Source organism: Scardinius erythrophthalmus, assembly GCF_964197995.2.
Source record: "Scardinius erythrophthalmus genome assembly, chromosome: 20".
NCBI lineage: Eukaryota > Metazoa > Chordata > Actinopteri > Cypriniformes > Leuciscidae > Scardinius > Scardinius erythrophthalmus.
Window position 1 is genome coordinate 6,175,007 of NC_138240.1, and position 12,666 is coordinate 6,187,672.

At 37.5% G+C, this 12,666-nt stretch overlaps 1 protein-coding gene across 2 annotated transcripts in view; it reads left to right on the top strand.

Moving 5' to 3' along the window:
- tbc1d22b (TBC1 domain family, member 22B) overlaps positions 1–12,666 on the top strand; it is a 58,680-nt gene that overhangs the window by 30,428 nt on the left and 15,586 nt on the right. For both annotated transcript variants that reach the window (XM_081349914.1, XM_081349913.1), the window contains 3 exons: positions 3,566–3,672; positions 8,010–8,085; positions 11,892–12,019. In XM_081349914.1, coding sequence (XP_081206040.1) covers positions 3,566–3,672; positions 8,010–8,085; positions 11,892–12,019 — 311 coding nt within the window. The remainder of the gene's footprint in view (positions 1–3,565; positions 3,673–8,009; positions 8,086–11,891; positions 12,020–12,666) is intronic.

The window sequence follows — 12,666 nt, forward strand, 5'->3', positions numbered from 1 at the left end:
TTATTTAGCGCTTTTCTCAACTCTCAAAGCACTTTACATAGAAGGGGGAATCTCCTCAACCACCACCAATGTGCATCATGATCCACCTGGATGATGCGACGGCAGCCATAGTGCGCCAGAATGCCCACCACACACCAGCTTACTGGTGGAGATGAGACAAAGTAATGACAAAGTCCCAAGTCAGGACCTCGGTTTAATGTCTCATCTGAAGGATGGTGCTCTTTGACAGTATAGTGTCCCCGTCACTTTACTTGGGCGTTAGGACCCACACAGATCACAGGGTGGCCTCACTAACACCTCTTCCAGCAGCAACCTGGTTTTCCCAGAAGGTCTCCCATCCAGGTACTAACCAGGCTCAGCCCTGCTTAGCTTCAGTGGGCAAACAGTCTTGGGCTACAGGGTGATATAGGCTTTGTTGATTAGACTTTTATGTTGATTTTGCATCTTTTTTTTTTTGTTCCAGTCCTGTTGTTTTCCACTGAAAAAAGAAATTCATTCAAGTTTGGAATAAGAAAATGATGGTTTTTGGGTGAACTATTCCTTTCATAAAGAATTCAATTGATGTGCAGTCACCAGGTGTGCGTCTGTCGGCATATTTCATAAGCCGCTTTGAACATGGCTCATCCAATCCGCTTTTAGAGTCTGAGCTACATAATATGGATCATTTAATGCTCAAACTGAGAAATGGAGGAATGACCTGAATGAGCTATGATTTGTTTCCCGAGTTGCAGACTTCACTTATGATTATTGAATGATCTCTCCAGTCTCTCATACTCACACACATTCATACACGGCACAATAACCCCCTTTTTCCCCACAGGGTCAGAGAACAAGGTGGCAAAGCCTCTCTTTGTGCCACAAACAGGATTTCTCCTGCATTCTGTAAAGCCGCTTTATGCAGCAGCACTATGTGTGTGTGTGTGTGTGTCCGAAGCTTTGGAGTGATGTTGAAATGTGGAGGGCTAAATGGATCAGGAATCTCTCCAGTGCTGTGGCCAGTGACATATGGCCAGGCCTATGACCGGCAGGGCACTCCATGCTTCATTTGTGGTCAAAGAGGGCTATTTACTTTGCTTTTCCAGCTTTTTCCCCCCCTGCCAGCTTTTTCCTGTCGTTCTCCATCCGTCTTTTTTTACTCGAATCCCATCCGGGCTCTCACTCGGCCCCCATCAGCTGTTCTTCCTGCTGCAATGCAGAGGTTTCCTGACAGTTTCCTCTCAGAGTTTGAGCAGAGAGGTTTTAGCCATTCCTCTACCTGCGTACCCCTCTGATTCACACATACAGTGGGGAAAATAATTATTTGATCCCCTGCTGATTTTGTAAGTTTGCCCACTTACAAAGAAATTAATCATTTTTATGGTAGGTTTATTTGAATAGATAGAGACAGAATATCAAAAATCCAAAGAAAACACATTGTATGAAGGTTATAAATAGATTTGCGTTTCAGAAAGTGAAATAAGTATTTGATCCCCAAGTAAAACATGACTTGGTGGAGAAACCCTTGTGGGCAAGCACAGAGGTAAGATGTTTTTTTTTGTAGTTGGTCACCAGGTTTGCACATAACTCAGGAGGGATTTTGGTCCACTCCTCTTTACAGATCCTCTCTAAATCCTTAAGTTTTCTTAGCTGTCATTAAGCAACTCAAAGTTTCCGGTCCCTCCACAGATTTTCTATAGGATTAAGGTCTGGAGACTGGCTAGACCACTCAAAGACCTTAATGTGCTTTTTTTTGAGCCACTCTTTTGTTGCCTTGGTGGTATGTTTTGGGTCATTGTCATGCTGGAAGACCCATCCACGACCCATCTTCAGTGTTCTGGCTGAGGGAAGGAGGTTCTCGTCCAAGGTTTTACGGTACATGGCCCCGTCCATCCGCCCCTCAATACGGTGAAGTCGTCCTGTACCCTTAGCAGAGAAACAACCCCAAAGCATAATGTTTCCAGCTCTGTGCTTGACTGTAGGGATGGTGTTCTTGGGGTCATCGTCAGCATTTCGCTCCCTCCAAACACGGCGGATTGAGTTGATGTCAAAGAGCTAAATTTTGGTCTCATCTGACCACAGTACTTTCTCCCAAGCCTTCTCTGAATCATTTAGATGTCCATTGAGCAGGGGCACCTTGTGGGCGCTGCAGGATTTCAATCCAGGGTGTTACCAAACAGCATTTGTTTAAAATCAAAATCTTTTGTAACATTATAAATATCTTCACTGTCCATTTTGATTCAATTTATAGCATCCTTGCTGAATAATTTGTTTTAAAAAAATCTTACCGACCCCAAACTTTTGAACAGTAGTGTACATACTTTTATTGTCTAGTAGATGGGGATGCACCAATATGAGAATAACCGATAACCAATAATTCTTTACATAAGCCGATAACTGATATATTGGCCGATAAATCTAAATCCAAATTTTTATATAATTTTTGAGAGCCTGATTACAAAAACAAAACTCTTACCATTTAAAAGCCTTGTCCCAAGCACACAATTATAATATTCTCATTATAATTTTATGGAGCCGATATGACAAACTTGCTTTGCACATGTTGCACTTAACTGTGTTTTTTCCTTTTTTGAAGTGATTCCAATCATATTTCAATCAATTCAAAATCATGATGGCGAACTGTGCATCTGAAGTGTCTCAGCTAAAGGAAATTATCCATTATTTATCGGCTTTAATGTATAGACCAAATTTGGGCCGATAACATTAAAAATGAACACATAACTACCGATATTGTGGCCGATATATCATGCATCCCTACTAGTAGCAGTATGCAAATAGGGGCTAAGCCTAATGCTGTTCACAGTCAGTTTGATTTTGTCTCTAACAACAGACCTCAGCAGCAGTTGTCCATATGGTCTTCAGCACGTGTTGATTTGCAGCTTCAGTTGAGTATCTACGGTCGTTGGAGAGCATGTATATTTCATTGTGTCTTCGACCTTGGATCTGACCTTCTTCTTATCTATATTTCAGCTCTCATGTACTGCAATAAGTCGCGTGATTGACTGAATTGCTTTGGCGATGCGCAAGCTGCATGCAAACATGCCTAGAGCGCTCTCTCTCTCTCTCTCTCTCTTTTTACTCAGTGCTTCATCAAAATAGATCCTTGTTCTTCCTTCCCCTCCCTTCCTTATTAAGAAAAGAGTAAGAGAGAGAGAGATCAAGAGATGGAGGACTACATTAGTTGGTCGGTGGGTGGGTGAGTGGAGTGGCACACAGAAGTCTTTTCCAGCCAGGTCTGGCTCTCTGGGGCATAATGTGTGTATCAGCATCATTTAGCACATACTGTTTAAAGAGTCGGGAAAGGTCATGGCTGCGAGGGGAAGCCTGCGGAGGGAGGGAGGGAGAGGGGCGAGTTGATGAATGTGTTGAATAAAGAATGCAGTTTGCCGGCTAATGATCTAATGGCTTCGTGGTGTCCGTGCATACGATGCACGACACACCAGAACTGCTTTCGCCCGCAAGAAAACAAAGACTGCTGAGAACACCTGCAGCATGTGTGCTGGTTTGATCTGCTAGTGACCCAACATTAATGTGAGTGTGTGTGTTTTGTGTGTATTCTTTTTCATAGAGGAAGATGTCGAAAATTTTGAAATGGCAAGTTTACCACTGGATACGCAACGAAACATCGAAGCTGACAGCTTTTGGTGCATGAGCAAATTGCTGGATGGGATACAGGTATTTGATCCACTCAAGGTTTATGGTAGATGTCATAACCATCTTTCTCCATCAATGTCTATTCAAAAGTAGCATTAATTCTGTTCACTTATTTGGACATTGGCATTTAAAAATGTTCTGCTTTGCGCAAGCAGTGTATAAATCCTAACCTTTCAAAAATTTCATTTTACCTAGTTTGTCATTTTCTTCTTCCTCCTCTTCTTCCTCTTCTTTTTCTTCCTGGTTTTCTTCATTGTCTTCTTCCTCGTCTTTCTCTTCTTCCTCGTCATCTTCCTCTTCCTTCTCTTCTTTGATTTTGTCTTCCTCATCCTCTTCTTCTTCCTCACCCTCTTCTTCTTCCTCATCCTCTTCTTCTTCCCTGTCCTCTTCTTCATCCTCTTCCTTGTCTTCTTCTTCCTCATCCTCTTCTTCTTCCTTGTCCTCTTCTTCGTCCTCTTCTTCTTCCTCTTCCTTGTCATCCTCTTCTTCCTCTTCTTCTTTTTCCTTCTCTTCTTCTTCTTCTTCTCTGCCCTATTCTTCTTCTTCTTAATAATAATAATAACAATAATAATAATACAACTACTATTAATATATATATATATATTTTTGTTAATGTTTATTTCCTTACATGTTAAAATGTGCAAATTATTTCATTCTTTCTGTCATCATCATCTTTCTTATTCTTTGTTCTTATTCCTCTTATTTCCTAATAATCATATTACTTTAAAATAATAATAATAATAATAATAACAGCCTTTTTACTGTTTTCATTTCACTTTATTCAAAGGAGGCAAACTTCATAATATATCAAATAATTTTATTGTTATTACTGTTAATATTTATTATTAAATTAAATATATAATACGGTTAATAATATATAATTACTGTTAATTTATATTTTTTAAATTAATTTTATATATAAATTTGTTCATTCATATAGCCATTGTCTGTCTTATTCTTATTCCTCTATATTTCTTAAAGTGCCCCTATTATGCTATTTTAAAGTTTCCAAATGTTGTTTGAGTCTCCTACAACAGGTTTACATGCATTAAAGGTAAAAAAACTGTTAATTTTCTCATAGTATATATTTGCACATCACCACATTTTCAATGATTCTCAAACGACTTGTCAGATGAATCAATATCTCTAAGTTCCTCCTTTCCGCGAGCTACTCTCCTGATTGGCCAGACAGCTCAGTCTGTTGTGATTGGTCTACCGTGTACAGAGCGCGTCGAAAACAAAAACGCCCATTGCCATAACGTCAGCTCTTCTTGTTCTGAGGCTTCCTACACCGTAAACTAAACACAGTAGCGAACAATGACATCGATTTTAGGCCATCCTTAAAAATATTCTTGTTTGCCGTAACCCGACCGACCCTGTCAATTTAGTACCGACCCAATTATTTATTTATTTTCCCTTTCAGTCCGACCGACTTGCCGGTTGTAAACTTGCGTTAAGACCGACCGATTTTTTTTAACTCTTCAAACAACTAATACAAATGCAATAAAATAATATTAGTTATTAAGTATTGTGAATATAAATTGCCTAGACCTACATACAAACATAAGCTACGTTCTTTCTTTTAAATAAAAACCCGTGGCGCGTCATCAATGATTATGTTTACACCATTGGTTAACCGTTAACGCATGTCACACTACTGCCTGCAAGCTAAGTTTGCTTCGTTTCATTCACTGTCAATGGTTCGCGCTTGGTAATGATGGCTGCGGCTTTACTCTAAAGATTATTTCATTTTTATATGTTGTTGAATATGGTTTATTAAAAAATAAACATGCGAGAGCGTGTTATAGGCTATATGTCATGTTTTAGTCAGATATGACGACGCTACTGCAACACGCATTGCCGCAGATGAGAAGCTGAGCATCAACGTGCAAACTATCGCAAATCAAAGTGAAAGTAAGTCGCTGACGCTTAACACACAATCATCATCATTAAATGTAAAGAAACGAAATGATCTTACCAGGGCTGTTTCCGCTTTCTCTTATTGCGGGCTTTGATTCAGAAATTTTAGCTGATCAATAAAATAATGTAGTCATAACTGTTGCTTTCGGTGACGTGCACTCCATTAAATCTACATATACTGTAGCAGTAATTGAAGATCGGATTTATATCCGCAAAAAAACAACACACATTTAGCCTATGTAACCAGGTGTAAATGGAATCGTTTTGATAAATCAGATTGCAATCCGATCTGAGAAAACCGAGAAAACGCATGAAGTGGCCTGGTGTAAACCATAGACTGTAAAAAATAGGTGTAAACAGCCCTTAGACATAGGTGAAAAATGTCATCCCCCCCCCCCCACCGACCCTGATTTTTTTTTTTTAAATGAAAAAATATATACTTTTTTATATTATTTTTTTTATATATAAAAAAATATAGACCGACCTACCGACCCTTTTTTCTTTTTTTTTTTGCTGTTACTGCAAACCAAAATATTTTTAAGGATGGCCTTACCATATCAATCTTAGCGCGAGTCTGATGATGAAACATTGAAAGAACTAGTTATTCAACCCGAACTTCCATCGCAAGGACGACTCGAGCAGGACGTTTCTCAGTGATACACTTCTCAGTTTGAGGTACATTATGAGATGTTGCAACTGTAATTCGTCACCATCGGTATTAACAAGTGCATGTCCATCATCAAAACAATTATTTTACTTGTACTAATTTATTTGCAGAGTATTTTTCTAATTTATTGAGGTGAACTTGGAAACTGTAGCAATAACAGTGCATACAATAGCCGAGCTCTAACTTAATCTTTACTCAAAGAAGTGAGAACGACAGACAATCTGCATTAATAGACACAGTTTTAGGCGATAGTGGCCCACAACTGATGAGCAGAAGTATTTCAGTAAGACATTGTCGAGCACAGCTTCTTCTCGACATGATGCTGTCCAGTATCCACAGGAATCAGCTGTTAGTTTGAGGGTTCAAGTTTTCCCTGGTCTCTGCGCGCGCAATAAGTGGGCGGACAATATGCTAATGTTTCGTCTTGACTTCACAACGAAACTGCTTATGACTCGTTTGAAAAACGATTCATTTCATTGACTCAGTCGACTCTTACTTTTGAAAGACAAAACTTTATATACGGTGCACTTTCAGATTTAAAACTTTGCAGGGCTAGACTATTTTATAGTATATTATATTCAAAAATTTACAGCAAAATTCAAATCACATACTTCCATCATGCATCAGCCAAGCTACTGCAATTAAGACAGTTATGGTAATTTCTCCAGGAATTCTTGGTCAATCTGCAGTTCTCTTAGGACAGTATCGCTTCTGTGTCTTTTTATTTAGACTAAACCCTGTAGTGGTCACCCTGTCCTTTTGCTCTTTTCCAAAAGCCAGAGACCAGTGGAATACAATGCAATACAAAAAGATTCTCTGACGGCGAAAAAAAAAGAGTAACAGTCTTTGTTGTGCTTAAGCCCCAGAGGATAAGACACTCACCCGCCTAGGGGAGAGAGACATGAAATACTTGGAGAGGAAGTTGAAGCTAGGACATTTAAGCTAGGGGGATTCAGATCCTTGGCTGGCATTCCCTTGAGAAAGGCCCTCTGTTAGAGAGAGACGAGCGTGTCAGGGCACTCATCTGCAGGCGGGAGCAAGGGTCAGATGCAGGCCACAGTCAGGTTGTCCCGTGGGCCGCTCTGTGTTGTGCTCATTGGCTGAGTGGAGCCGAGCTGAAGGGCAGAACACGCGCCGCAGCACAGCAGATGGCCACTGGCCCTTAATGACCCACAAGGGAAGAGGAACCGAGACTGAGAACTACATTAGTTATAAATAACAATAACTGCTGTAGCACCCTCGTTTCCCTCAGTTAATCAGCCGGTAACAAGCCACAGATCTCTGACAAGACCCTTTGTTATATTATATTATAATATATTATATTACGTTATATTATATTATTTTATATTGTTATATTATATTATCACAATCTGATGTTGACATTATCGCACAATTAGCCTGATTAATATTCTAAATGTTTTTTTCACAAGCCGTTTAAAAATCTTAAATATATCATTTATTATTGTAGATTTATTTTTCTTTTCTTTTTGCTATTTTATCATTTTATTTATTTCTATTAAATTGATAATTTTAAGGGCTTTTAAAAGCATAAAATTAATTTTATATTTAACAGGTTTTTATTAAAAAAGTTAGAATAAAAATTGCCTTTCCATAACACTATCCACACTGATTTTCATGTGTAGGTCAAAGTGGCTCATGATGCTTGCTTTAAGCGATTGAAGCGCTGAGACAAGTCATGTGAAAGAGCCTTAACGAGATAAGAAAATAATTATTCCATGTTCTAAATACTGCCTTTGTTTTTCTCCATCAGGACAACTACACGTTCGCCCAGCCTGGCATTCAGATTAAAGTGAAGGCGCTGGAAGAGCTTGTCAGCAGAATAGATGGTAAGATCATGTTCACAAACACATTATCTACCAATTCCTTTCACTCTGCGTAGAATTAAAGAAATAGTTCACGCAAAAAATCTTTTAAACTAAATCTCAGGAACTACAAAAAAAGCTAAATTATAATTAAATTAATTTAATTTGCCCCGATCACTATTCTTTCATTGTGTGAAAAGAGCTGCATGAACATTCTTTCATATTTCTCATTTTGCATTCCTATGGAAGAAGGAATTTTCAATGACATGAGAATGAGTAAATGATTACAAAATTGTAATGTTTGAGTTAAATGGTTCTTTAGCATTGTTTGAGGCAGTTGGTCCTGGTGTGGTTGTACCTAGGGTTACAAGCAGGTTACCTTTTGAAGCTGCTTGAAAGATAGAAATCACACTTTTTGTTAACTTGTGGCATTAAACTTGCAGTCATCTATTTCGCGCCCAATTGTGGGCTTTTTGAGACAAATGCCCTCACAAGCTTCAGCGCAAATAACATGTCATGACTGCCAGAACAAAATGGCAGTGTCTGGAGTCCCTTAAACGGTCCCATCTATTTTGCCCTTTGCCCTCCAGAACGAGGTGAACTATTTTTTTCCGAACCATAAATAGCAGTGCAAAATGCTCAAAACAACAAGGTGTTGTTTTTCTGCCAGGGTGCGATCTTGTTCATCGCCTTGGAAAAGACTTGTTTTCCCAAGGTGTTGGCCGTTTCTGTTTCTTGGAATCACACGTTTCCGTTATACCACTAGTCCGCCTCTGTTTTTTTTCTGTCAGAGTGTTTATACCATCTGGATGCCTACTCCCCTGTTCAGTGTGTTTGGTGTGATAAGCTGAACAGCCCACACTGAAACTCTTGGTGAGAGCCGCCGCATGCCTCTTTCCCATCAATCAGCTTCCACAAGCACCGTGAGCAATAGCAGACCCCACAGTCTCGCCGGGGAGCACAGGAGAGAAATCAATTCCCCATAAGCCCCTGCGATTAGGGTGTGAAGGCAAATGGAAGTGAGTTGAGATGAGAGACGAATGGAGTGGACTGAGCGAAGGGAAAACAAATAGCACTTTCACATGGCAAGATAGTCAGGGAAATACACTAGCAAGCACTTTGTAGATGTTCACAAGTTTTTTTCTTTACACTGAAATGAGGAAAATGACAAGTAAGCTTAGATTCTGCTCATGACTAGTCATGTGTGAATAATAACTTGCTGGTTCTGAATCAATGGTAACCGTTCGCCTTCCGTCTAACATGTCAAGCAACATATCATTTATCACGTTATTGAAAATATTTAAGGTTGGTATTAAATATGCTTGATAGCTATTAGTTATTTTAAGAAAGCAGAAATTAGTATAAAAATAACTGTCTAACAATTATTATTTTTTTAAATACTATATATATAGGGTACAACGGGGCTAAAGGTGGTAACAGGGTAAAAGGCTCACAAGCATGGGGCAAGAGGCACAAAGTAGTCATGTTTTGAATAATATCTGAATAATATTTGAATAATATAAGTTCATACTCATTCAAAACTTTTCCGTTCATTTTGATGAATAAAATAATTTATTTTTGTTCAATGAATATACTCATTAAAATGTTCATTTTAAAAATATAGAAACAAAAGTAAACATTCTGAAAGCATTGAATGAGATCCCATAATAATTTAATATAGCTTTACAGTATTAACTATGAAAATTAAATTTAATTATATGATATGATTATTATCATATTTTTATTTTTTGATGGTTTCATTTTAAATATGGTGATTATCTCTAAGGTGGACACCCAACATAATATATGATATTGACCTTGTGAATCTAACTATGTCATGTTAACAAATGGAAAAGTTGGATCAGCCAAGTTCCCACGTCCATAGTCAAATGCGGTTGTAAAAAAAAAAGTGCTGAGGTTAATTTTTGTGCAGTGCACTGGTTTAAAGGAGAGAAGTCAGATGCGCGCTACACACACATACAAACTGTGTATGTGTGTATATATATATATATACATACACACACACACACACACACACACACACACACACACACACACACACACACACACACACTCTACCAGTCAAAAGTTTTAGATCGGTAAGATTTTTAAAGTTTTTAAAAGAAGTCTCTTCTGCTCACCAAGGCTGCATTTATTTGATTAAAAATACAAAAACAGTCATATTGTGAAATATTAAAACAGCTTTTTTCTATGTTAATATATAGTAAAGTGTAATTTATTCCTGTGATCAAAGTTGAATTTTCAGCATCACTACTCCAGTCTTCAGTGTCACATGATCCTTCAGAAATCATTCTAATATGATGATTTGATGCTCAAGAAACATTTATGATTATTATCAGTGTTGAAAACAGTTTTTTACATTTTTATTTCATGATGCTATGATGAATAGAAAGTTCAAAAGAACAGCCTTTATTATCTGAAATGGAAAGCTTTTGTAACATTAAACACTACCCTTCAAAAGTTTCAGTAAGAATTTTAATTTTATTTTTGGGGGAAAGAAATGAAATAAATCAATACATCAAGGATGAGTTAAATTGATCAAAAGTTACAGTAAAGACATTTATAATGTTAGAAAATATTCTATTTGAAATAAATGCTGTTCTTTTGAACTTTCTGTTCATCAAAGAATTAAAAAAAGAATTGTACACAACTGTTTTCAACATTGAAAATAATAATGAATGTTTTTTGAGCATAAAATCAGCAAATTAAAATGATTTCTGAAGGATCATGTGACACTGAAGACTTCATCTGAGGAATAAATTACATTTCAGAATATATTAAAATAAAAGTCATTTTGAATTGTGATAATATTCACAATATTACTGTTTTTTTATTGTTTTTTTTTTATCAAATAAATGCAGCTTTGGTGAGCAGAAGAAATATATATATATATATATAAGACACATCAACGGATCAATCTGTGACGGCCCTTTTTTACAGTTGTCTGGAAAAGTATGACTTTGAGGCATAAAAACATTTTTAAAGAGTTTTTCAAAAATTACAAAATCAGTTGGTTTAAATTTTTGTATGCAAAAAATAGTTTGCAAAGGCTTTATACTTACATCTTGTTTACTGGAATCAGATTCATTATGAACAAACCTTTTGTTGGGATTGTAAGAGAAGAGAATTTGTGATAATGTTCAAACCTCACACCAATGACTCACTCCATTAGCTGAATCCATTATGATGCAACCATTATGTAACATTGCAAAAGATCATTCATTATTTAAACCTTTTTTTTTTAAATGATATTTTTTGCTTTTATTCGTGGCAGAAAGGGTTTTCATTTTTCTTCTGACAGGTCCGACTTCAGATCTCTGCACTTTCAGAGAGCTGTCACATTTTCTCCATCAATATCTATCAGGACTCAAGTCAATATGTCCGCTTTCGAAAACCATTCTTATTCTGTTCAAAGGCCGAACGAGAGCTTATCAGAAAAATCCCTCTCTCAATGAGCTAAGCACCCCTCTCTCTCTCTCTCTCTCTCTCTCTCTCTCTCTCTCTCTCTCTCTCTCTCTCTCTCTCTCTCTCTCTCTCTCTCTCTCTCTCTCTCTCTCTCTCTCTCTCTCTCTCTCTCCACATTCAATCGAATATAATTACACACACGTTAGGGGTCTATAATGTTAATTCAGTGAAACAGGTGTGGGGAGAATTCAACAATAGTGGTGATCTTAGTTCAGGGCCAGAGGGCTTCTTTAAACAGTGTGGGTCCATAGATGGGTTACAAAAGCTACTCCCAGTGCATCACTTTGCAGAAACTACCAGCAAATGTATCTAAATCCCCTGTGCTTTCTTTTCTACGCCCACAGAGGATGTCCACATCCACTTTCAGAAGTGTGAGGTTGAGTATCTGCAGTTTGCTTTCCGCTGGATGAATAATCTGCTGATGAGGGAGCTGCCGCTGCGCTGTACCATACGCCTGTGGGACACATACCAGGTACTGTTGCACCAAAACAGCCAGACAATTAGAATGAAAACATGTCAGAAAAGGCTTTACTTGAGCTTTATGTCTATGTGCCTTTTATCTGCTCATTTTATCCAAAGTGACTTGGAGTGGTCTGGGGTTAAGCGTCTTGATCAAAAAGAGTGGTCATAGTTCATGGATCACTTACATACACTGTTAGAAAAATCTGTAGAAATTACAGTATTACTGGCAGCTACTTGCCAGTAACTTACTGTAGATTTAAATTGATGTTATTTACTGGCAACAATTTGTTCAAAATTAAATGAACATTAAAAATTAACGAGTCTTTATCTTTACAGAATAAAACTAAAATAACATCCTCATGCAAAGCATTCTGGGAACCAAAATCTGAAGGAAAAAAAAAACAGAAAAAGGTTGATTTAAGATTTCTGGTTCCCAGAATGCTTTGCATTAGATTGTTATTTTATAATTTTATTCTTTAAAGACAAAGACTTGTTAATGTTTAATGTTCATTTAACTTTGAACAAACTGTTGCCAGTAAATAACATCAATTTAAATCTACAGTAAGTTACTGGCAAGTAGCTGCAAAACTACAGCAAATTTTTTACAGTGTATTTGAACCTACAAATCTTGAACCACTAGTAGGGGTGTACATATTT